The sequence below is a fragment of the Poromitra crassiceps genome (genome assembly GCF_964638095.1).
Source record: "Poromitra crassiceps genome assembly, chromosome: 13".
Lineage (NCBI taxonomy): Eukaryota > Metazoa > Chordata > Actinopteri > Beryciformes > Melamphaidae > Poromitra > Poromitra crassiceps.
In genome coordinates, this window is record NC_139644.1 from 10,181,530 (window position 1) to 10,208,598 (window position 27,069).

Sequence of the window (27,069 nt, forward strand, 5' to 3'; positions counted from 1 at the left end):
CACAAGTACCATCGCACTTGAGGGGTTCAGGAGCGCTTCTGCTGTAATCAAATTGTTTTGCCATGCAAGGTGGAGAGCACGGTGAAATATGAAATATGTCTCACTGGGCTGAAGGAATCAAGAGTGAAATGATATTCATAAAACATTCCCCGAGGTCAGATCTATTCTTTCCCAGTATTTATGTGCTCATATCGGGGAGTGAATTGTCTAGCATGGCTCGTCTTTGTAAGCCTTCCTCTGGCGAATTCCAGCATTTCGAGGAGGGGTGCAATTTGACCCGTTACATCACACAATTAGTCATTAATTAGTGGGTGAAATGAAAAGGCTGGTCTGGCCACAGTGAGCATATTGAAAGAGTTCATATATCTGCAGAGCTTCATTTTTAGGCTTTTAGAAATTACTTTATTATTCAGCTGGGAAGCAGGTCTCACATGTATGAACTGATTGGGACATTAATCTCTCTTTGTCCAATTAGGAATCACATTTCAATGATATTTGCCTCATCATTCAGTGATATCAATGAAAGGCTCTAAGTAGCAAGAGCTGGAGCTACATACATATTTAGTCAAACCAAGAAAAACCTTCAATTATGATGGCAAAAGTGCTAACTTTTTCCTTTCCTTTTTGAATACACAGTTAAGCATTATGTGAACAGTTACCCAGTAGGCTATATAACATGACATTGTCTGGATAGTCACCCTGACCAGAACCTAGATTTAATTCCAGGGAAGAAAATAACAAAATGATTTAAACATTTGTGGGTTTTATATTTATATCACACTTTGTTTGCAAATGATGAAGCAACATTTTAAAAACATTGCATGGGGATTACAAAGAATGGGAGTACTATTTACTACTAGTACAAATATAACTATTTGCCATCATTTTCCTCATTATGAACAGTGATCCTGCTTGTCAACCAACAAGGAAGTTGTCAGGCTGTATTAGTCTACTTGTCATTTATTTATTAAGCACTTATTACCTTGTGCAGTGGGAAAGTAAACACCGAGGACAAAACGAAGACACAGCGACAAGGAAGGGATGCAAATTTTGCCACAACACCTGTAATATTGACCTGTCTTTCATCAATTGTGTCGGGATCCAGACCTCCAATTAAACCGATCATTCTTCATGTTTCTTCTTCAATTAATTCACTTAAAATTAGGAATAATAACCGTTTAGCAAATCGTACATTAATGATCTCAGCTGCAGCGCTCTTCTCCTCTGGTCTGACGGTCACGCATGTCAACAACATGCCGCCGCTTTCGGACTTGCGGCTTTTGCAAAATACGAGATGGATTTTTACAGCCAGATATTGTTTGCCGTTGGTGGAAATAGCTGTAACCCGGCTGTGAATGCTGAAAAAGTCATCATCTTTAAATAGTTTCCATTTTCCATTGTGCTGCCAAGAGCCCCAGAGAGCACCAAATATGTCTCAAGTTTTTTTAAATGACCCTAATTTATCCAGCAGCATGCAGTCCAGTACCACTACAGGGTGGCGTGCGTGTGTGTGTGTGTGTGTGTGTGTGTGTGTGTGTGTGTGCACGTGTACCTGTCACGTGTGTCTGTGGATGTGTTGGACATAATGGCACGTTGCTGGTGATATTTTATCTGCATTTGTAGAATCATTTATCATCCACATTGCAATCAGCGCCTCATCGTCGCACCATCATATCCCGGTTTCTCTCTCAGCCAATCTGTGCCCACACACACGCAGACACGCGCGCACACACACACACACACACACACACACACACACACACACACACACACACGCGCGCGCACGCGCGCACACACACACACACACGCAGACACGCGCGCGCACACACACACACACACACACACACACACACACACGAGTGCCTGAGGCGAGAGCGGCAGAGACTGCGTAAGTTAGAGGCTGACAGGGGAGGTTTGCAGCTACATGCATCAGCGGTTCACATTATTGCGGTTGGTTCACCGGGTCGGTGATGCTGTCCGTAAACATTTGAGTGTGTGAGCTGAGCGGCAGGAAGAGGTAACGCTGCAGACAGACACAACATGGCTTTCTCTGTTTGAGACTTTGTACCTTTGGCGTTCCCCACTTTGATTCTCGAAAGGTACGAAATTAGCTCAAACATTGATCTTAGGGAGGCGATTGACGGTGTGAGGATTAGACGAACGATTCATGCATTTCATCTGTCTTCTTTTTCTCCTAATGGGAGTTCAAGTGTATTTGCCTGAAAATCAGACTCCCTATAAGAAAAGATGGAATGTGAACAACAGAGCAGAACGGAAGACACGGAAGACATTCAGAAGACCTTCAGTGCATCACAGACGGTATCTGTTTGACATCCATGCTGAGATGAAAGGACAGAGAAGATGTTTCCAAAAGGCCCTTGAGATGGCCTCGTTCTTTATTAAAGGGTAGTATAACAGTGGAAATACATAGGATACTTTGATCTTTTTTCCCTTTTTAAAATACCAGTCAAATTATATGAGTGACCACTGGAGCAGAAAGCCTACGGCTTAGACAGACGGCGCAGCCAAGATCCTGGATTTACAAAAGCCATGGAAGACATTTCTGTGGTTTGATCCCCAAATTATGCTCATATGAATTCATGTCTAAATTGAAATGGAAGGTACCAAAATGCTTTTGAAAGAAGGGGGGGGGGGGGGGGGGGGGGGGATGTCTTAACTGGTAATCAGAGAGGCTACAGTATATTGTCTCCCAGACATCTCTCTCACATAGCAAGACAGCATTTAAAAATCCTTTAAATAACAATCAACAGGTTAAATTTGAATGTATTAAATACTATTCAACATTGCCTTTTCTTTCATTAGTGTATTAAGTGTGGCTTACAAAGTCTCAGCAGTCCGTTTGCTGCTTGTCAGTGTCCTCTCTTTTACATTACGCTGCCAAAGATATTATTGCACTGATAATTAAGAGTAAACACTCTCAAGTCCACTATCGGTATAGAGTTTAATTTTTGCTTAAACCAAAGGCTGAGGGGAGGAGCATCCCCAGGCTCCCTGCTCAAAGGGTCCAGTCTGACAGCCTGGTGGAGGTCCAGTAAGGAAGAAGAAGGGTGGGGTCTCAGACCTCAGACTCCAGACTGGACACCCTGCCCCAGGGCTTTGGCACATAGGGACTGTTGACTCTCCGCGCCACCAAAACCTGCCTCCGCTCCCTGCTCCCAGAACCCGGCTCTTTGCTGCGCTTCCCTGCACCGTCGTACGGGCCAAACATGTTGTTCTGATAAACCATCTGCCTGTCGCCCATACGAGGCATCAGCGCCGCCGCGTTATCCGGGCAGTGGCTGGTGCAGGGGAACAAGTGGCACATGTCCTTGGAGGAGCTGTCGTAGAACTGGGCAGCTCCCTGGGCCAGCGGCCCCACGTACACCGGCAAGTCTGTGTAGGAGTTCAGGTAGGTGGAGTAGTGTCTGTGCACCACCGTGGAGGAGGAGCGGCGCAGGGCGGCGGCGTTCTGGAGGATGGCTTCCCTGTACGAGGGCAGCCGGGTGGACTCAGAGTATTTGAGCTTTTGCTTGTAGGGGTAGGAGTTCATGTGGGCCGGGTCCAAGTAGGCGGGCTCAGCAGCAGCTAGGGGGTAGCAGGAGAGGTTGTTCCCCAGGCTGCCGTAGAGCTTGTGGGGCCTCGGATTGGCCACCACCACTCGCGGGAACAGGTCGGGCATGTCTGCGCGGGGCGAGGCGGACGCCGACGCCGAGGCTTTCGTCTCGTCCACCTGCCGGACTCTGTCGTTGCCCCACGTGGCCTTGAGGAACGAGGCGCGTCGGTTGACTTTGTCTTTCCCCAGAAGCGGGATGTCGTCCATTTCAGGCTCCAGGTAGGACTTCATACACAAGGTGCAGCTGGAGCTACCACCGGGGTAGTGCCCCGCGGCACAGGCCATGGCGGCAGCAGCAGCAGCAGGGGCGTGGCTGTTCAGGAGGTGGTTGGCCCTGAGCTCAGCAAGGCAGGCCGTAGGCTCGTCGTAGTCGTTCCTCACTCGGGGGTCTGCAGCGTCGAACACGTAGCTATGGGACCTCTTCTTCCGGGTCACGCAGTCAGGGGGGTAGCTGAACTTCCTCCTCAGTGGCCCTCTGTGCTCCAAGTAGATGTCAGGCACCTGGAACTCCCTGTAGGGGATGAAGGAGGAGGTGGGATGCCGGGAGGCCGGGTTCTCCACATACAGCCTGCTGCTATGGTGGGGGTTTGAGGTGCTGGGGGTCCCCGGGTCCCTCATGGCGATGTGAGGGCTGCTGAGGCTGGAGATGGGCAGCGTCCTCTCTAAGATGTGACCGCCGCGGGCGGGCAGGGTGTAGCGGAGCGGCGTGGGCCGGGGAACCACCCCCCGGCTCTTCTCCAGCAGGGCCTGGGTGGTGGGGTCCGCGTAATGCATGGGGAAGGTGGGCGTGAGTGCCCTCTGGGGGTACGGAGAGTGGTTGTCCATGACGCTGGAGATGTAGGGCAGGCGGCCATGGCCCATCTCTGCGGCTCTCATCGTGGGCGGCAGGCCAGCCCGCACGTTGTCGGCCCCGCGCCTGCTCCAGCTCTCGATGGTCTTGGTGGCGTTGTCCAGGGAGTTCTCCACTCTGGCCGAGGACACGATGTCCTTGGCTGTCTGCAGCATCTTCAGCATATTGGCTTGCGTGTAGTTGGTGGTGACGTCCGGACTCGGCATGCTGCCGTTGCGGTCGGTCTCCTCTACTCCGTTGAAGCAGCTGTAGATGCCCTGCAGAGAGACAGGAAGGGGAAGTTACAGTTACAATCAAGAAGGGGAAAAAATCACACCGGATACGCGACTGAACATCAAAATCCCAAAGGTTTCAATGATGTTTTGCCGCAGTCTATGATAATGACTTTGGTCATGGTATTTCTGCTGTTGTTATTCCCTTTGAGCTAATTAAACGTCTATTAACTTGCCTGGCAAATGAAGTGAAGACAATTACTCTGTCACTGCTGAGTTAGATACACTATTTTCAAATTGGTTTTTATCTCCAGGTTGCTTTTGTTGAAATGTTGTCTGCAAGCAGCATAGTCTTCAAAACAGCTCAGGCATGTAAATGAATAAGTTGCTGATCATGCGCTTGCTATTGTATATTAGTTTCTCCATTTTTCCTCCACCAGCTTTACTTTATTTGTAAAATAGGCATCAGGTTAGAATGTGTAATCTCACTTCTCACCAGTCTCAACACTCTCAGATGAAGGTTTGTTAATGGGGCAATTTAAATTCAATTTCTCATGGATCACGATCATCACAATATTTCACTGACTATCCATAAAATCCTTTTATTGCTTTTTACTCATTTTATTTTTTATTAACATTTTTTATCTTCACTGCCCCTAGAGTATTCTGCATGTGTACCCATTTGCCAAGATTTCCGAAGCGATAGTTTGAAGAATATTTCAAAAGAAAGCTGTAGACTTTTACAACTGGAGATTATAGAGCTCAGCCGAGGAAGAGAGTTCCCCATTCATTTTCTCCATAGACGTTTAGAAAAATCCTTATATAACGAGTTTTAAGGCTGGAACCAAGCCAACCCGTGACCTACTGAATCATGAGTGATCATAAAACATGGGGGGGGGGAATTAAATTTTCAATCTTTTTCCGCTTCATCAGAATGAAGTTCTGATGAAGGTCGCTTCGACCGAAACGTAAACCACAATAACTCTACTGGGAGAAGTCTCTACGTGCGCAGTGTGCAGACTCTACGTTTTTGCCTGTTGGCTGTTGCTGATCATCAGTTTGTCCTGCACCTGCTAATCGACTTTACTAATCGTTCTATTTTCTATTTGCCTATAACACAAAATAACCATCATTTATATGCGGGGGGTTGATTGGGTTGTTTATCAATGACTAAACAATGACTTGAGATTTCTTCAATATTCACTTTCCAGCTTTGTTTTAGAACAAAACCTCCCAACCCATTAGAGTTTCAAGAGCCCCATTTTTCAACAACTCCATGATGGATGATGGTGCTACAAGTGAGCAACCAACGTCACAAGATCTTTTAGCTAAGGAGGATAAAAAGCCTCCATCTCAAGCAGAAAAGCAAATGACAAAGTATAAACTCAGTTCTCAGTCTCTATTCACATCGCTCAACTAGAGACTGAGAACTTCCTTCCAGCTTTTGTTGTTAAAAACAGGGTGGAAACAATTTGAGAGTTTAAAAAAACGCATTGCAGAACCAATCCAGAGTCTTTAGGCCGGGCCTTCATGCCGAAGGGGCGGCGACATGCAGAAGTTGTGTGTAGCCGCCGTTCAAACTACTTTTTTTCTTTCTTTCTTTTTTACAATCAGCATAGTATAGTTGGTGAACATTAACAAGTAAACGTACAAATATACAGCCATGGGATCAGACCGCAGATAGAAATAATAAAACATAAATCAGTTCATAACGTTTTTATACAGGGTGCATAACTTTATGGTTTTAATTGATTTACCTTTTTTTGAATATCTGGTTGTTGATATGTATTGTTTGGTTTCCTTTTCGAAAATTAAAAAAACTTGGTTTATGATTGGATAATTTAGATTTATGAATATGCGATTTTGCAAGTAACTATTTTTGACAAGAAGTTCCCAGACGATGGTAGACAGAGATCTCCAATCGTCTGGGAGCTGAGACTAATGACAAAGCAGTAGTATTACAGTATTATAGGATTTTGCATTGTAATACAGTATTATAATGAATAACTTTAATTATATTTATACAATTATACGTGGTGAAGGATGACTTACTCTGCTGATGCCAAGCAGGAAGTCCAGGCGCTCTGACTTGCGGACCGAATGTCGCAGTTTCCAGTAGAGTAGATGTTCCCAGGAGAAGACCAGCAGGCTGAGGCCCATGGCCACCAGCAGCATGTAGAAGACCCCGGCCATGTTGTCGATGTCCAGCTTACTGCTCATCACCTCTTTCTTCTCATTACGGCAGATGCCTGTGAGCCAGACGGTCTGCAGCTTCTGTGTGTCGCCTGTGGGTGAGGAGGGCAGAACAGAGGCTTAAGGCCTGTGGGTGAGCAGGGCAGAGCAGAGGCTTAAGGCCTGTGGGTGAGCAGGGCAGAACAGAGGCTTAAGGCCTGTGGGTGAGGAGGGCAGAACAGAGGCTTAAGGCCTGTGGGTGAGCAGGGCAGAACAGAGGCTTAATGCCTGTGGGTGAGCAGGGCAGAACAGAGGCTTAAGACCTGTGGGTGAGCAGGGCAGAACAGAGGCTTAAGGCCTGTGGGTGAGGAGGGCAGAACTGAGGGTTAAGGCCTGTGGGTGAGCAGGGCAGAACAGAGGCTTAAGGCCTGTGGGTGAGCAGAGCAGAGCAGAGGCTTAAGGCCTGTGGGTGAGCAGAGCAGAGCAGAGGCTTAATGCCTGTGGGTGAGCAGAGCAGAACAGAGGCTTAAGGCCTGTGGGTGAGCAGAGCAGAACAGAGGCTTAAGGCCTGTGGGCGAGCAGGGCAGAACAGAGGCTTAAGGCCTGTGGGTGAGCAGGGCAGAACAGAGGCTTAAGGCCTGTGGGTGAGCAGAGCAGAACAGAGGTTTAAGCCCTATTTGCGTGGGACAGTTATGTGGGGATAATTAACAGAACTGTATCCAATTCTAGACACTCGCATAGTTTTCCGGTGTTTACTGGCATTTTTAGACAGAGTTCCCAACCGAAAGCTAAATTCATACATATTTCAGAAGCTAGGTATCAAATGTCATTTAAGCATAAAACCCTAAGTTATGAAGTTAGTCACACACAAGAAGCGGGAAGCCTTCAATCCCACCTTGGGTGACAGTTACTATGTGTAATGTGAAAACACCGACACGGATTAAAGTAAGTGTCCGGAAATTGGATACGCATTTTGAATCTCAAAAATAGGTGAACTATCATCCGTTTGCAGGGACTGGAAGAAAATGCAAGTTAAGGTAAAAGCAATATTAAACTTTTAATAAAGACAGATGGAGGATTGTTAATCTATGAGAAACCTAAGCGAAAACAGTACAAGATGAAATACATTGGTGTATGATTGTGATTTTTTGGGGGGGTCATATATGCTGTCCGGAAATTGGATACCCTGACACTAATGAATTACCCCACTCTCTTCACTTTCCGATTCAGCGAAGCAAAACCAGTTTCCACCAAAATTACATTCAAAACCTTCCTCTATAGATTCCACTTACTGCCTCTGTTTTTCACTACAGGCAAAAAAACAACAAGAAGAAGAAACTGCTTGTCTAGAGAGGAAGAGAACAAAATTGCACGGCCAAAGACAAATTAAGGTTGACATTACCAAGAGATCAGTTTGATCGAAGCTTATTAAGCGGGTTTCAGGAGCAGGATCCACACCTCAGCCACGCCTCCTACGGCTGCCCGACCAATCAAATTCACCTATATATGCTGTCCTAACTCTCTACCCCCTTCAGCACCCCTCTCCCCCCACGCTCTTCTCTCTTCCCATCTCCTCTCTCTCTCTCTCTCTCTCTCTCTCTCTCTCTCTCTCTCTCTCTCTCTCTCTCTCTCTCTCTCTCTCCTCCTTCACAGGACACTAATGGCTAATGGCTAAGAACGGGGGTCTGTCGTAGCCCGGGTGCTGCGGCTGATCCCTACAAAGCCTCCCCACAACGCAGAAGACATTCATCGTCTACATTCAATCAACTCTGTCATTCATTTCTGCACATGCGATCATCGTCGATCACCCGCTTATTGTAATAAATCTGTTCCAACGTTCCTGGTTGATGTGTGCTCCTTGCAATGAACCCTAAGTGGTTGATGGTGTGGTCCTAGCTAGTGAAATAGGATCAGTAGAGGCTATTATCAGGCGACCTCTGTCTTCCCCAAAATATACTGTAGCAGGTGATTTTTACTGGAATATCCAGCTCACAAAATCACTGATGCTTGTTACAAATTGCTGCTGTCCCCAGGTGATGTTAGTTCCATATTGAAATAGGGCTGGACAGTATCATTTGAATATTCTCCTGCTCTGCTCGTTCAGATTCTCTCTGTGTTCATGCCAGCCCTTGTCTTCTAACTAGGGCTGTCAAACGATTCATTTTCTTAATCGCGATTAATCTTGCGATTAACTATAGTTAATCGCGATTAATCGCATCTTTGTATCGCATGTTTAAAATGCCATTATTTTGCATTTCACAGCATTTTTAATTAGACATTAATAATTCTTACCAGTGTGTCGTGATTGGGAATGAAATTAATGCAAATAAATGTACTTTGTGATCTTGAATTTTAAGATTTATTTTCAATTCAATAGAAGTGCAATGTAGACAGAAGGTAACAATGTCTACGAAATATATCTTGAATAGAAAATAAATGAATAATTGTAAACAGTGCAGTACGTGCTCCAGAACCGATACTTCCGGCGGCGGCGCTGTGGAGCAGTCAAAACTGAAAGTGACACAGCTGAAGAAGGCTGTGTCTGAGCTAAAAACTTTGGCACTTCCATGTGAATAATGGCTCGGTATTGGAAACTGTGTATATTGATAACGTGTATATCGCGTGAAGCCATTGGAGCCAACCTCCCAGTGGTTAGAGGACCCGCGCATCCGAGACTCTGAAGGAAGAATGAGTGATGAGTCTCGCGCTAGCTAGCTGGCTGCTAGCTGGCTGCTAGCTGGCCGCTAGCTGCTCCGGTATACGTAGCTTTTAGGTGATAGCTCAAACTCGATGTACTTCGGTGATATTTTAATTCTGTTTTACACAAGGTGCAAACTACTGTTGACTTGTCCACTGTGCCATTTGGGAGTTATTACTTTAGGGATTACGCTTTCTGTATTCATAATCCGCTGTAATCCTATAATAAGAATGCAAAGTCTCTGTGTGTGAGTGATCAAATTGTGTTAGGCCACAGCTATGCCATTTTACGCGCGATTGCGCTGAATCTTTCAGGAAGTGTAAAGAGCACCCCTGCGGCGGGTGACCTTAACGGAACCCGGTTTTTTAATTAGGTAATTAGGGCAGATTAATGGCTGAACTTGCGATGCTGCGCAATATTGTATATGTATGTGTATATGTGTATGTATATATATGTATGTATTGTGTATTCCAATGCTGAGAAATGGCTGCGCAGCCTCCACCGGTCACACAGGGGGCGCACATCACTCCACGGGTGTTCTGCTGGTGCGAGGAATTTACCATCAGCCAGGAACTGAAGCAGAGCCAGGTCGATGGGCCGTTTCCAGCGTGACTCTTTCTGCAGGGCGATGCCATAGCCAGTGGTGGCAAACACTTTCCCGCTGCCAATGGTCACCAGCTTGCAGCCCTCATCTTTCCCAGCCATGTAGTTCAGCACAGCAGCATCGTAGATAAAGGCATCCAGTTTCCTGGCAGGGGGGAACAGAAAGGATTTTTAAAAACTTGAATGCTATAATTACATAACCATTTGGCTGTGTTCTCCCATGCTGCGTTCTGTTTTGGAGTTTATATGAATCGTTGGCAGGAGCCTACGCTGTTTTCAGGCTGTTGAGGGCATCCTCCACGCCCCTCTGGTTGTATTTGACCATGTGGGAGTGCATCTCGGGGTAGTTGCTCCTTATGTTGCGCTCCGTGCTGCCATTTGGGACCGTACCAAAACGGAACGGCGGGTACTGCTCCTGCGGCTTCTGAAACTGTTGAGGAAGGTGGGGAAAAAAGGGGAAATTGTTCATTTATGCTATATTGATTCATTCATACACAAAATATGTCATAACATAAGAGACTGCAATTGATTAGAATTGTATTTTTTTTTCCTACTAAACTCTTTGACCCGAGTACTTCATTGGCCTATGATCATATAAACAGATTCTGTTTTTTTGCAACATTACCCTGATGGCTGTTTTGTGGTCTGTCACTTAGAAGCACCGAGCTAGCTCAGAGAAACTAATACAATGACATCGACGACCTTATCAGTCTTGTGATTCCTGCCTGAATTCATTTGATTTAATCAGTTATCTTCCTGGCCTTTTGCTCTGTTCATTTGCACATCGAATTCTGTCTATGATTAGAAGACACAGTGAGCAGAATGAACTGTGTGGTCAGGCCGTGGAGGGATCAGAAACTGCTTGACCCTTCCCTCGTCTGCAATAACACATGAACTCCTTATTTTCCCCTTTTGTGGCGGCCCCACACACATGCATTTAATTGGGGCAGAGGGAGGGGCTTGGAAAACGCCTGACAAAATGTGACTTTTTCCATTATCCTCATGCAAATATATATCAGCAAAGGCAATTTGAGCAGCACTTTGTCTCTGAGAAATGGGCCGATGTCATCTCAGGCCATGCTACGCAAATGAAGACCTCCGCTGCAGTCACCAATCAAGCCCAGGACAATTTGCCCTGCTGGTTAAACTAGATCGACACACGATCAGTCTGTGTGCTCTGCTGCCACAAACCAAGCTTATAAGACCACGCTTTAGTCACTGTCTATTGACTGTTTGTTATATTACTGTCTTTCATTTATTACGGTTTCATTGTCTGAACAAGTATTTGGGAATTCTATGTTTGGAATATTGCGTAAGTAAACTTTACTGTGATCCTCATTACTACAAATCTAGAAATAGGCTCACACAGCAGCACACAGGTGAGTGCAGTTTGAATCAGCCAGTGAAGTGGACTACATGCCAACTCTGTGAGTGAGGCCTTTGACCAGCTGGACTGGAAACAAGCCGGGTGGGCTGAGGTCAAACGTGAAAGTGTCATACAGCCTATTACGTTAGACTAAAGCCCAATGAAAAAGACAGGATGTTAGAGAGGAGGAAGCTAATATGCAGCCTAGAGCAAGTTGCTGACTAAAAAAATACAATCTTGCCATACCAAGTTGTCTACGTGAGCTAGTTAGCCTAAGGTGACCAGATGTCCCCGATTTTCAGGGACAGTCCCCGTTTTTGGTGACCTGTCCCCGGCTGGAGCTGTCCCCGAAAATGTCCCCGATTTTCTACTGGCGTCTGCGGCCGATATGACTCGAGCTCTAGCGGGCTCATTCTTAAATCTAGAGTGAAGATACTTATAGAGCATGAAACTGTAAGACCTACAGCATCCATTGGGACCAACAATGCCAGACCTTGTCGAGAAAGGGGCTAAATAATGAATTTCTAAAAACCAGCATGGTCAATTTCAAAGGGGACCCTTGACCACTCTCACCTCAAGATATCTGAATGAGAATAGATTCTATGAGTACCCATGAGTCTCCCCTTTACAAACGTGCCCACTGGCCAACCATTCAAGCAAAAAGGTGGCAGGAGGCTTACGGGCAGGTTAAAAGCATAATAAGCATCATCATGTCTATGTCGCCCACTGATCCAGACATCCAACAAGTGTTGACATGTTTTGCTGCTTCCGGCTCTTCCAGGAAGACATTGAAAAAGCACTTAGGACGACACCGAAAATACATTTTGAGATCTGAGGCTATTCATAAAAAAAATCTGCGCTGTAGGTTCAGACGGCCAGGACAAATGCTGTTGGAGAACACATTGACATTTTGTAAGGGGGCACAGTGAATGAAGTGTGTGTGAGCGGGGGGGGGGGGGGGGGGGGGCATCAAGGGCCTCTTCGGTACAACAGCCATGGGCAAAATAAATGAAACCGGAATCATCCCCCTTTTTTATTTCATAGGTAATAACATTGGATATTTTAATGATATATTGATTGCCGGACTGGAAATGTCCCAGATTTTCATTTGAGAAATCTGGTCACCTTAAGTTAGCCTGACCATCCAAGTTCAAACTACTAGCCTTCAGCTATGTTGATAGCTAGCTGCAGATCGTCCAGAACATGAATGCCATAGAATGAATGAATGAATGGAAAAGTCATTGCCATTCTAGTTTCATTCATATTTTGAGTTCCTTGTTTGCGATTCAAGGGTGCTAGTTAGCTGACACGTGTTCCGAAAAACTGTTTGTCTATTGAGGTTTCAAACAGATTGATGAGATTATTTTTTGCCTCCAGAGCAGCTCTGTCTCCAAGAAATATTTGTACAACTAAACTTGAATGTATCTGCATACTGCTGAGAGCAGGCATGTGGCGTGGCTCGCTCAAACAGGGGGTTGAATGAGGAAAGGAAAGATGTCAGACGTGACAGAGTGACAGTCACCATGTCACAAGGACTCGCCCATGGTGTCCATTCATAAAGTCATCTCCTCTAAGTGAAGTGTCCATTAGGCTACATAGGAGTGATGTAATGGTCTGTCAGTGCCTCGCCCGTGTCCTCAGAACAGCTCTGGGTGTCTCCATCACACTCGCCTCTCAAACGCTTCATACAAGGTCACTTTGTAACGGGTTCATCTTGTTCCTCGTTTACATGCTCTTAACCTGAGGGGTTCAGGCACAGCCTCTTAACCTGAGGGGTTCAGGCACAGCCTCTTAACCTGAGGGGTTCAGACACAGCCTCTTAACCTGAGGGGTTCAGGCACAGCCTCTTAACCTGAGGGGTTCAGGCACAGCCTCTTAACCTGAGGGGTTCAGGCACAGCCTCTTAACCTGAGGGGTTCAGGCACAGACTCTTAACCTGAGGGGTTCAGGCACAGCCTCTTAACCTGAGGGGTTCAGGCACAGACTCTTAACCTGAGGGGTTCAGGCACAGCATCTTAACCTGAGGGGTTCAGGCACAGCCTCTTAACCTGAGGGGTTCAGGCACAGCCTCTTAACCTGAGGGGTTCAGGCACAGCTGGACAAACAGCACCATGTGTGCTTTCCCTGCGTGAGCAATGCTTTTTTTTTATCACGTTTTTTATGGTGCCGCGTTGCTCCACCCCCTCTGCCGATCTGGCTGATCGTGCCATAGTGCTAGCACATGCTTCCTCTGATACATGTGCAGTCAGTTACCAGCTGCTTCTTTTCACCTGACAGTGAGGAGTTTCACCAGCAAGACGTAGCGTAGAGGATATCACGGTATTCCCCGCAGTTCCACTCCCCCCCCCCCCCCCCCCCCCCCCCGGCCTACCTGAACAGGTTCCCCCGACCAACCAATGGAGGCACTAGTGCAGCGATCAGGACGCATACCCTTAATCGGGCTTCCCACACGCAGACACACAGCCAATTGTGCCTGTATGGACGCACGACCAAGCCGGCGGTCACACGGGTGTTCTAACGTGTGACCCTCGTGTGGTGGTAGGCCCCGCTGCACTACCAGGACCCCCCATGAGCCATGCTCAATGCTATTCATATGTTAATCTGTGGACTCACTGTCAAAAAATACTCTCTGTTTGTTTCTCTCTCTCTCTCTCTCTCTCTCTCTCTCTCTCTCTCTCTCTCTCTCTCTCTCTCTCTCTCTCTCTCCCGCTCTCTGCTTCTCTGTCCAGAGTTAATGGACAATGAGGCAAGAATTAATTAATTAATTACCGGTACTTTTGTGGAATCATAATGAACAGTGGACATCTTGGTCTTAATCCCTTAGTGCCTGCAAGCAAAGAGTCTACAAATACCTTCAGGTTTAACATGGATTTCCTTGTCAATACTATAAAGCACCTCCTCAGGGTGGACAAAATATCTAAGATAAGATAACTGGAAATTATAATCACTTTCTGCTCAGGGAATCCACTCGTGTATCACATTGCACCAGTCTTGTGACAGACATCCTCATCTAAAGACAGCGGGGATGTAATTCAATTCCGCCACACTTGCACCGCGCGAACCCGCGTCAACGTGTCGTGGGAAAGTGAGAAGTCACAGGCGTGACATTGCCACTCCACCAGCTGGGCTGTTTGCCTCTTCTTCTAGCCACAGCGCCCTGTTTGCACACCCAAAATAGACCACTTGGTGTTCTGCCTAAGCCTTACACCAAACACGGCAGCATGTCCAACACCCCCAAACCCTAACATACAGGAACACACACACAGGACAGGAACACACACACACACACAGGACAGGAACACACACAGGACAGGAACACACACACACACACACACACAGGACAGGACTGTCAATGACACGGCCTGAATTCCTCCTACCTTTTTGTCACTCAGTCCGGAGACGGTGTCGATGTACTGCTCCTGGATCATGAAGGCTGCCAGGTTGGCTGTGTAGGAGGCCAGGAAGATGACGGCGAAGAACGCCCAGACCAGGACCATGATCTTACTGGTGGTGCCCTTAGGATTCTCGATGGGCACCGAGTTGTTGAAGACGATTCCCCACAGCAGCCACACCGACTTGCCGATGGTGAAGGTGGGACCTCCGGGATCTAGCGATGGAGAAAGTGGAGAGCGTGTTACAGAGAGGGGGTATTTAAGACAAGACTTGAGAATATACTCGTCTATCTGATGTTTTCGAATCAGTGTAAACAGCAAAAAAGCTGCAGTCTTTTTCCCCCCAATCTGGACCAAACGGATTATGTTCTACAAAAATGGATCCCAAGGCATGTCACCTATGTGGGACTTGTAATTGCTAGCTCAAATCAGAATTTTCCAACATTGCCATGGCAATAAGCACATTTTATGTCATTCGCCTGAGACAACTGTCGTCTCTGCAGCCGGCAGCAATACCAAAGAACTGAACTTTGTTACGCCATTGCTTTAGAGAAACATCTATATGGTTTCTTGAGAGGTCGAGTTAAATTGGTATGGTATGTTAAGTTCATCTTAAGGAATTCTATCTTTGTTGAATCTGCCAAGGTGGCTGCATCTGTAGCATGTAGGACAGCGAGACACAGCGATGCAGAGAAAGTGAACTAGCTGACTTGACTGGTATTTGGGGAGACGTCTCAATTAAATCAAAATTCAACCTCGAAAAAATGGCAGAGCGTATAGCATAAAACTGGATGTGATGCGATTTTGTCATTGTGACTCTGTGCACGTGTGTCTTTTTGACATCGCTGTCAGTTCATCTTGGTATCAGATGTGGGTCACACCTTTGAATAGATATGAACAGTCAACCCAGAAAGAAAGACAAAGAAAGCAGATGTGAGCTGGATGAAGGCCTGAGGTGGGGACATAGCCTCATAGCCTGTGTGGCATTTCCTCATCATTGTAAGAACATTAACACTGGAGCAAGGTGAAATCTCATGTTTGCCTTTAACTCATTCCCCACCAGAGTTCCAAAGAAAAAGTCACCAGCCACCGACAGCGTTTGTGAGCATTTTCAGTGATTTTCCACGACCCACAGAATATTTTCTTCTATGTAAACACCGATTATCCCAAAAGACGGAACAAAGCCTCTACTTTCATGGGGGGAAAAAAGTTAGTTTCTGCTTTCTTCCGTTCTTTAGTTATCGACACAGGAATGTAGGTCGTTTTCACCGCCCGTCTCTGACAGGCAAGCCGAGATACATGCCTGTTTCTGCAGCGAAGCGCGTTGAGAAATTCACACCCAGCACGGAGAGCGGACGGGGCGGGTTGTGCGCTCATGTTCTCCGTGCGTCTGGTGCTTCCTGGTACTCGGTGTGTGTGGAGGTCTGGGGGCATATTTGACGGCTGAAATTGACACTTTGTGAGGGGGTTCACAAAGCGGATTTCTCTAGTGAAAGAAATCATCCAGCGCTGAGTGGCTGTCAGTCTGTCACGAGGCCGCGTCACAAAGCACCGAGCCCGGGGGGTAAACATGTCCTTGCAGCGCTTCTGAGGATCCAGGCGCTGGACGTGTTTTATGAGCTACCTCCATGAAGGCAGATCGATGCTGAAAACGCTCGCTGGTTCTGTGGGGCAAAAAACTCTGGCTTATGGAGGAATATACTGTACGAGTAATGGTACCACTTAAGGTGGCCATCTATCGTATGGCAGTGAAAAGACGGATTGACGCTCATTTGCGTCAATGGCGGGGAACCGTTGTCTTCTAAATAACGCAAGCGGACATCTATGGTAGGAGAATGAGTTAATTGATATGTGCCGGGACCGCCCAAAGCGTTCCTGCTTCTGGCAAGATATTTCCTATGCTGTCGCGGACAAGACCCTGGAGCTCTCGACAGAACACTGGATATAAATCTGAATAAAGACATGTCACATGTTGATTGCTACAGTAGAAAATCAATATCAATCAATAAACCTTGTAGTAAGAGAAAGGACAGGGAAAATTCAACTACTGCATTTCCATCGAGCTGCCACAGCCATATCTGGTTCTAGCCTGCTGTTCTTGTTGTCTTTGATCCAAGAGAAGGGAGGACTCACCTTTGGCACTGACCAGGCTGCGGTTGTAGCCCACTGGACTGCAGTATTCAAAGACGAACACTGTGATGGCCACCACGGTCAGACACATCACAAACATCATCACCCACACCGCCGGACTGTACGGTTCTACAGGGGGATGACAAGAGTCGCAGGTAAAACGGACTGAAGGAAAAAAAAAGTGAGAGCTGGCCAAAAGACTCAATATTCAAACCTGCATCTATGAATACAAGGTAGAAATTGAAATGGTTATAGAAATGGAAATGATGGCGTAACGGTTGAATATTGAATTGCAATCAGTGATGTAGAGGGTAAACTCCATTTGCTGATCATGAAAAAACAATCATACTTTGAGAAATTCAGTCAATTTATTCCTTCCTCAAATTACTCTATTGGCAAATTTGCATCAGTTTGATAAGATCAGATGAAACTTGAATAATCCCTGTGAGGAAAATGGGTCGTTGCAGCAGAAAATAGGCAAGACAAGACAAATAAAGGGAAGATCTCACCTAGGAAGGCAGAGGGTGAGACCGTCCTGTTACTCACCTAGGAAGGCAGAGGGTGAGACCGTCCTGTTACTCACCTAGGAAGGCAGAGGGTGAGACCGTCCTGTTACTCACCTAGGAAGGCAGAGGGTGAGACCGTCCTGTTACTCACCTAGGAAGGCAGAGGGTGAGACCCTCCTGTTACTCACCTAGGAAGGCAGAGGGTGAGACCGTCCTGTTACTCACCTAGGAAGGCAGAGGGTGAGACCGTACTGTGACTCACCTAGGAAGGCAGAGGGTGAGACCGTCCTGTTACTCACCTAGGAAGGCAGAGGGTGAGACCGTCCTGTTACTCACCTAGGAAGGCAGAGGGTGAGACCGTCCTGTTACTCACCTAGGAAGGCAGAGGGTGAGACCCTCCTGTTACTCACCTAGGAAGGCAGAGGGTGAGACCGTCCTGTTACTCACCTAGGAAGGCAGAGGGTGAGACCGTACTGTGACTCACCTAGGAAGGCAGAGGGTGAGACCCTCCTGTTACTCACCTAGGAAGGCAGAAGGTGAGACCGTCCCGTTACTCCTTGCCACCATCACGCTGATGCCCGTCTCCACAAAGGGCACAGAGAAGTCAATAATCTCTGAGCGCTCTTCGTTTATGGTCAGCGAGCCAATGGCCATGTCCGCGCGCTTGTAGAACACCTGTAGAGGGAGGAGAAGTAAGGTGACCAGGTGTCCCCTCCTTTGTGTGGGAATGCACAGCGTTTTCCCATGTCCCACATATTGAGATGATGATTGTGATTGATGATGATTTTGATTGGCTCTTGGTTTTCAAAAGCCAAACGACTGAGGGAGAGAGAGAGAGAGAGAGACTCATTTTTAAGAAAAAAAGAAATGTCTTCTCTTGTTCCGGCTTTCTGATGTCTTTAGTCTTCTATGACAGACTATCTTTGGGTTGTGGACTGTTGGTCAGGATAAAAGAAGACATTAAGGATGTCATCTTGGGCTTTGGGGGGGAAATGATCACCATTTTGTGACATTTTATAGACCACACGACTAATTGATTAGTCTAAAATAATAGATCGATTAATTGATAATGAAAATAATCGTTAGTAGCAGCCCTACTCAGCTTTGGTAAATGGGTCCCACATTGTCCCACACAAACATACTCTTTGTCCCACATTTGGTTTGCTGGGATGTGGTCACCCTATGGAGAAGTCAATAGAGAGAGATACGTGTGTGTGTGTGTGTGTGTGTGTGTGTGTGTGTGTGTGTGTGTGTGTGTGTGCGTGCGTGCGTGTGCGTGCGTGCGTGCGTGCGTGTGTGTGTGTGTGTGTGTGTGGGGTGGGGGGGTGTTAAAGAGTGAATGGAGGGTGATTGTGAGTCTTGCTCGCTCATAAATCGGGCAGTGTGTAACGGGCATAATAATAAGGGACGGCCACCGGTGACCTTTGAGATAAATCTGGCGTGTCAGCGGCGTGGACGCACACGGCCTGTTCCCGTCCCTGCTGCTGAAATACTGTCTCGTGCTCACAGCTGACAGGACGCTGCCCACTCAGCCCGCCAGACAGGCACTGGCACAAGTCAGGGGGCCTATCCCAATGTTAACGCTGCACTGTAAAGCATCAATCCTAATCACTAATCCGTTACTACTACTAGGTTTCGCAGCATATAGCGTAACACCTGTTACATAGCGTAACACCTGTTACGTAGCGTAACACCTGTTCCGTAGCGTAACACCTGTTATGTAGCGTAACACCTGTTATGTAGCGTAACACCTGTTGCGTAGCGTAACACCTGTTCCGTAGCGTAACACCTGTTGCATAGCGTAACACCTGTTATGTAGCGTAACACCTGTTATGTAGCGTAACACCTGTTGCGTAGCGTAACACCTGTTATGTAGCGTAACACCTGTTGCGTAGCGTAACACCTGTTCCGTAGCGTAACACCTGTTGCATAGCGTAACACCTGTTATGTAGCGTAACACCTGTTATGTAGCGTAACACCTGTTCCGTAGCGTAACACCTGTTATGTAGCGTAACACCTGTTGCATAGCGTAACACCTGTTATGTAGCGTAACACCTGTTATGTAGCGTAACACCTGTTCCGTAGCGTAACACCTGTTATGTAGCGTAACACCTGTTGCGTAGCGTAACACCTGTTCCGTAGCGTAACACCTGTTGCATAGCGTAACACCTGTTATGTAGCGTAACACCTGTTATGTAGCGTAACACCTGTTGCGTAGCGTAACACCTGTTGCGTAGAGTAACATCTGTTGCATAGCGTAACACCTGTTATGTAGCATAACACCTGTTATGTAGCGTAACACCTGTTATGTAGCGTAACACCTGTTGTGTAGCGTAACACCTGTTGCATAGCGTAACACCTGTTATGTAGCGTAACACCTGTTATGTAGCGTAACACCTGTTATGTAGCGTAACACCTGTTATGTAGCGTAACACCTGTTGCATAGCGTAACACCTGTTATGTAGCGTAACACCTGTTACGTAGCGTAACACCTGTTGCGTAGCGTAACACCTGTTGCGTAGCGTAACACCTGTTACATAGTGTAACACCTGTTACCTAAGGCCTCTGCTGACAAAGCGCGCAAGAGGGAGAAGGCGGCGGGGGAAGGGGAGGGGGGGTTGTGGCGTGATGCTAATCACTTCAGAGCAAAGGTCGTCGGTTGTCTAGCCAAATAAGTCACGCTATTTCCCCCCCTCCAACCCACCCCACCAACCCCCACCAATAGCTGCTATAGCATTAATAACCCCACAGACGGCCGTTCATACTATACAGCGCCACTGTTTATCATACTGATGGAGAGCCGGGAGATTTACAGTCCAGTCACTCCGCCTCATGCAAGCCATTAGCTCTCCTATGGAGGTTGATGCTCCATTGAGCACAATAGCCTCCATGCTCCTGCAGAAAAAAATAAATAAAAGGGCCACAGCTAATGTTGTCCCCTCCGAGTCCGCTGCTAGAAGAAGAAGGCCAGCCAGTGGAATTGATTCATTTGACGGCGGAGATTATTCACAAGGACATTTACACTCTTCTTCTTCTTCTTCTTCTTCTTCTTCTTCTTCTTCTTCTTCTTCTTCTTCTTCTTCTTCTTCTTCTTCTTCTTCTTCTTCTTCTTCTTCTTCTTCTTCACCACCCTGCGCCCCTCTCACTCCTCTGTGGTACCTATTCATTTAATGATTAATTACTACTTCAAATTGCTTTTCCTTTTAATTTTCTTTTAATTAGGACTTTTTTGTTTTTAATTAGGACTCAAGTTCCTTTCACCCCACACATATTTCCACCCCTATAATAGCATCGAAGTTTTACCCAGGATTTGAAAGATTCAACTCGCTTGAGTGTTTTCCCAAATGTAATAATGTTGTGATCCCACAAAATGGAAATTTGTCAGGCAAGTCCACACTGTCAGGTGTCTTTACGAATGTCATAAATCTTCCCCCGCCTCTATGTGTGATCACAGTATCATAATCACAATGTCAAAAAATACAATAAAAATCAAAGGGGGGAAAAAAGGAAAAACTTCTACACATGAACGCATTGACTTTTTTATATTTTTTTATATATATTATAATTAGGCTATGATCGATCGATATGCTCGATTATATATAGGAGCAGGGAAGATACATGTGAGGTTTCCATACAAAATTTCAAGCTGAGAGAGAGGCCGGCATAAAGTACTTGCCATGCGCATGCCATTTGCTAAATAAAGTCTCTTGTTAAACCTTACCGACCGGTCTCTCATGATTGAAATACCTTTATATACCTGTCAGTGTGCACTTGTTTTGACCTGTGAAGGATCAAAACTGGTCATTGAATGTTGGAGTTTTCATGAAATAAGTTGCCAATATTTTTTCGATGGTGTTTTTTTTTTTTTGGTCCAAGTGAAATGTTCTATGGTCTCTCCCGATTCTAAATATAGTTGAACCCTTTTAGTTTTACTTGGTCAAAACCAAGTAAAACTATTTTTATAAGCATTTTACGAAATGTCTATGGGAAAATAAATTGCGGAAGAAAATCTCTGGTACAGTGCTGAAGCAGGAAGTGACGTTCACTTTGCCTCTCTATGATGACGGGATTTTGTTCTCACCTCTCCGATCATCCCGTTCCAAATCCCCCGGACCATCTTGCCATGCTTGCCATTGGTGACCAGGTAGAGGTCGTAGGAGAACTTGATGGTGCGGGCCAACTTCTTCAGGATGTCTATGCAGAAGCCCTTACAGCACAACTTGGTGTAGGGCTCAGTGTGACCCACGATACTAGAGAGAGAGAGAGAGAGAGAGAGAGAGAGAGACCTTGTCATTATCATTAACAGCATGAAAAGAAAAATGAAGGCGAAGTGCCGACTGTCTCTTCCAAATGTGCATGTTTCTCAAGGTCTGGTTTGGAGGTCAGTGCCTGAGTCGAGACTGTGAATATTGGTTTCTGTCTCATTGCAGCCTATTATTGATCTAGACAGCTCAGTTCTGATTGTTATAAATGATGCCATTAAACTCTCATTATGAGTCATCAATTGAACAGGGAAATCTCCAATTATTCTCTCTGTGCATTTGGGGGGGATAATAATAACAATAAAATAAATAGATAAACAGCATAGGGTTGAGTAGGTAAATGTACACAGAACCTACAGTATAGGATGAATCAGCGTGACATCACAACCACAAAGAAGCAGCAGAAACTAGTATGAAATAAAGCTGAAAAGCTATGCCAAACAAATGTTAATATCACAAAAACTAGACATCACATCACTTATATATATATATATAGACTTTGTCAGTCAGAGCAGAAGTAGTTAAAGAGTCTGATGTATAATATATGTACAGTATGTGGTGTTAAAGTTGAACTGTCGCAGTTTTAAAATGTGTGAATTTAGTAAAAAAGTACAGCCTAGTGAGTTCCTGGCTCCATAGGGTCCCGTTGTAAAGGTTGAAAAACCATAAAATGTAAACTGCGATTTCTCTAAAGCTCTAAACTAATGTGATAGAGTCCTAAATGTGGTGACTCGTTTATACTTTGAATGGCATGTCTAGCTTAAACTATGAAGGAGTTAGAGTTCATTTAGAGGGCATGGTTTCACCATCAACTGCTATTAAAAACGAATGGCAGTTGCACCCGGAAGTATAGCCAATCAGTTTGTTTACAAACATGCTGATTCGTCATATTGATTTAATAATGTCTATGTATAGGATTGATAGGTGCATGATATAATCAGAAAGAGAATGGGTAACATAATAATATCATACATAAAAACATTAGATTTCATATCCGACGTGCAGCACATTATGGAGAAATGATTGGGCCATGTTGAATTATGATGCATTTTTATAGTTTACATATTTATTGGGTGATATTGTGCTACACTGGTTGTCTATCTATGGGAAGCATAGCCTGAGTTCAGACCTTCGAATCCGACCACTTGAGTTCTGCTGCTCTGGGTCTGGCATCATCATATGCAAATGCATTTTCTCCGGATTTCTACCCCTCCGAGCCAATGATCGCCGACTGGGACTAACGATTGGCCAATCAGCGTCAGAGCCCAATGGACGGGACCAGCCGTTGTCAGTGTGGTTGTCGACGACTGTGCTGAAGAGTAAGTAACCATGGCTGTGGTCATTGCCTGCTGCAGAGGCTGTTTTAAATTGGTTACAAGTTCCAATTTCCTTTTTGATCACATTTTTGCATCCTCTGAATATCTTTCTAGAGCATGGAATAGGAGGAGAAGGGTGGGGTGACCTACAATAGATACATTCTTATTTTATTTTATTCATGTTTATTTCATTCATGTTCAGAGGACCAGCCTTCTCAACTGACAGCGAGGCTGAGGCTCTGCCGTCAGAACAGGGGGGAAGGAGGGGGGCTTGAGGGACCGGCGGACCACAAGACACCACAGGCTTGTGCATTATGTCATGGCCACAGATGGACGGACAGCTGGGAGGACCGAAACCAATCTGACACAAATTAATCACAAACAAACAATGGCAGACAGCAGTGACACACAATGCTGGCTTATTTGACTGGCTAATGGCAATGCAGCCGTGGCAGAGCAGCAGCCAATCAAATCCTTCCTGCACACCTCATCATTGCTCTGTCATCAATGTCCTTCAGGGCTTAGAGGTGCTACCTGTAGCTTTTTAATTAAAGCAATATCACAGCCATGCTGATACAGTACAACAGCACTGCCTCTCTATACAGCTGTATCAAACAAAGCTACAGTACAACAGCACTGCCTCTCTATACAGCTGTATCAAACAAACCTACAGTACTCATCAACAGCACTGCCTCTCTATACAGCTGTATCAAACAAAGCTACAGTACTCATCAACAGCACTGCCTCTCTATACAGCTGTATCAAACAAACCTACAGTACTCATCAACAGCACTGCCTCTCTATACAGCTGTATCAAACAAAGCCACAGTACTCATCAACAGCACTGCCTCTCTATACAGCTGTATCAAACAAAGCCACAGTACTCATCAACAGCACTGCCTCTCTATACAGCTGTATCAAACAAACCTACAGTACTCATCAACAGCACTGCCTCTCTATACAGCTGTATCAAACAAACCTACAGTACTCATCAACAGCACTGCCTCTCTATACAGCTGTATCAAACAAACCTACAGTACTCATCAACAGCACTGCCTCTCTATACAGCTGTATCAATCAAAGCTACAGTACTCATCAACAGCACTGCCTCTCTATACAGCTGTATCAAACAAACCTACAGTACTCATCAACAGCACTGCCTCTCTATACAGCTGTATCAAACAAAGCCACAGTACTCATCAACAGCACTGCCTCTCTATACAGCTGTATCAAACAAAGCCACAGTACTCATCAACAGCACTGCCTCTCTATACAGCTGTATCAAACAAACCTACAGTACTCATCAACAGCACTGCCTCTCTATACAGCTGTATCAAACAAACCTACAGTACTCATCAACAGCACTGCCTCTCTATACAGCTGTATCAAACAAACCTACAGTACTCATCAACAGCACTGCCTCTCTATACAGCTGTATCAATCAAAGCTACTTTTTAACAGCACTGCCTCTCTATACAGCTGTATCAATCAAAGCTACTTTTTAACAGCACTGCCTCTCTATACAGCTGTATCAATCAAAGCTACTCATCAAGTAATGGTCATTTGAAATGATTTGTCTCCGCCAAACAACAGTTCCCTCAGGATTCCACTGCCACGTGTTGCCAAGCAGGATTATCTTTTTCTTTGGAGAAAAACGAATGGAAACTTTGGATAGAGAATGAACACTACCCACACATCATCTCCCTACGAGGTGTTATCCAGGCCATCAACTCCAAATACTACTATACCATACTACATACTATACCAAGCTGCCTGAGTGACCCTGACAAAATAGATACTTGTTCGCTGTGCACGCTGCCCACAGACCTTCAGTACCCATCTTCACACAGACCTTCAGTACCATCATCTTCACACAGACCTTCAGTACCCATCTTCACACAGACCTTCAGTACCATCTTCACACAGACCTTCAGTACCCATCCTCACACAGACCTTCAGTACCATCTTCACACAGACCTTCAGTACCCATCCTCACACAGACCTTCAGTACCATCTTCACACAGACCTTCAGTACCACCTTCACACAGACCTTCAGTACCATCTTCTTCACACAGACCTTCAGTACCATCTTCACACAGACCTTCAGTACCACCTTCACACAGACCTTCAGTACCATCATCTTCACACAGACCTTCAGTACCATCTTCTTCACACAGACCTTCAGTACCATCTTCACACAGACCTTCAGTACCATCTTCACACAGACCTTCAGTACCATCATCTTCACACAGACCTTCAGTACCATCTTCTTCACACAGACCTTCAGTACCATCTTCTTCACACAGACCTTCAGTACCATCTTCACACAGACCTTCAGTACCATCTTCACACAGACCTTCAGTACCATCTTCTTCACACAGACCTTCAGTACCATCTTCACACAGACCTTCAGTACCATCTTCTTCACACAGACCTTCAGTACCATCTTCTTCACACAGACCTTCAGTACCATCTTCTTCACACAGACCTTCAGTACCATCTTCACACAGACCTTCAGTACCATCTTCACACAGACCTTTAGTACCATCATCTTCACACAGACCTTTAGTACCATCTTCTTCACACAGACCTTCAGTACCATCTTCTTCACACAGACCTTCAGTACCATCTTCACACAGACCTTTAGTACCATCATCTTCACACAGACCTTCAGTACCATCTTCTTCACACAGACCTTCAGTACCATCTTCTTCACACAGACCTTCAGTACCATCTTCTTCACACAGACCTTCAGTACCATCTTCACACAGACCTTCAGTACCATCTTCACACAGACCTTTAGTACCATCTTCTTCACACAGACCTTTAGTACCATCTTCTTCACACAGACCTTTAGTACCATCTTCACACAGACCTTCAGTACCATCTTCTTCACACAGACCTTTAGTACCATCTTCACACAGACCTTTAGTACCATCTTCTTCACACAGACCTTCAGTACCATCTTCTTCACACAGACCTTTAGTACCATCTTCTTCACACAGACCTTCAGTACCATCTGACCTTCAGTACCATCTTCACACAGACCTTCAGTAGCCATCTTCAGGGAGAGAATGCAGAGGAAGCTAAACGGACTGTACCAGCTTTGCCGCTTTGCATAGCAAGTAAAAGAGGCTGATGTGGGGGTAAAAATCAATTGGGCTTACTTCTCAGCCAGATTAGCTGGGACGTGGCGATGGAAATGTCCTTCAGTTTCACGCTAAGTCGTGAGTTGAGTCAGGGATAAAGGAGGACAAAGCATAGTGCCGTACATTATCACATGTCGTACAGTCGAGATTCAGAGGACGGTCGAGAAGGCAATGGATGCTGCGGTTATTAGTAAATGTTTATAAGGAGGAATGTAAAGACACTGCTATTTCATATTGTATCTAACTGTACAGTTAGAACATGTGCAAAAAAAAAGCTGGACTTGAAAGCAGGGTTCCTACGTGTCCTTGGAATCCTTGAAGATTTATGAATTAGAGAGAGAAAAATCAAGGCCTTGAAAGGCCTTCAATGACCCATATCCACCTTATTTTTGAATGCCCCACTGTAAAAAATAATTGTGGGAACAAGGTCCGGTTTAACGTGACTTATTGTTGCAGCTTGCCATTTCCTTTGTTATACTCGGCTGCAGACCCGAATTATAAACCGGAAGCTGGAGTCCGTTATAAAAGTTATAAATATAGTCACGTTATAAACAACTAACCAACGCTGCGGGTCGGTATGGAAACAGTGTTACTCGAAATGGTTAAAAGTTAAATCAATTTGGTCATTTAGTGGCGTTTTACTGCCATGTAAAGTAACTATTACGCTAGCCGTTAGCATTAGCCACAGTAGCCGACTACCCACAATGCATTACGTTATCCCAGCACCCGAACGACACGGCTGTAGAGCAGAATGGCTCTGCTGTAAAATCCTCATAGACGTTTTTTTTGTCAAGTTAAAA

At 45.7% G+C, this 27,069-nt stretch overlaps 1 protein-coding gene across 1 annotated transcript in view; it reads right to left on the bottom strand.

Moving 5' to 3' along the window:
- Positions 1-3,076: 3,076 nt before the first annotated feature.
- grin2ca (glutamate receptor, ionotropic, N-methyl D-aspartate 2Ca) overlaps positions 3,077-27,069 on the bottom strand; it is a gene marked incomplete at both ends in the record, with an annotated part of 71,205 nt that continues 47,212 nt past the window's right edge. The window contains 8 exons of the mRNA XM_083650219.1: positions 3,077-4,720; positions 6,728-6,960; positions 10,106-10,293; positions 10,418-10,578; positions 14,892-15,121; positions 17,040-17,165; positions 18,064-18,217; positions 21,624-21,792. Coding sequence (XP_083506345.1) covers positions 3,077-4,720; positions 6,728-6,960; positions 10,106-10,293; positions 10,418-10,578; positions 14,892-15,121; positions 17,040-17,165; positions 18,064-18,217; positions 21,624-21,792 — 2,905 coding nt within the window. The remainder of the gene's footprint in view (positions 4,721-6,727; positions 6,961-10,105; positions 10,294-10,417; positions 10,579-14,891; positions 15,122-17,039; positions 17,166-18,063; positions 18,218-21,623; positions 21,793-27,069) is intronic.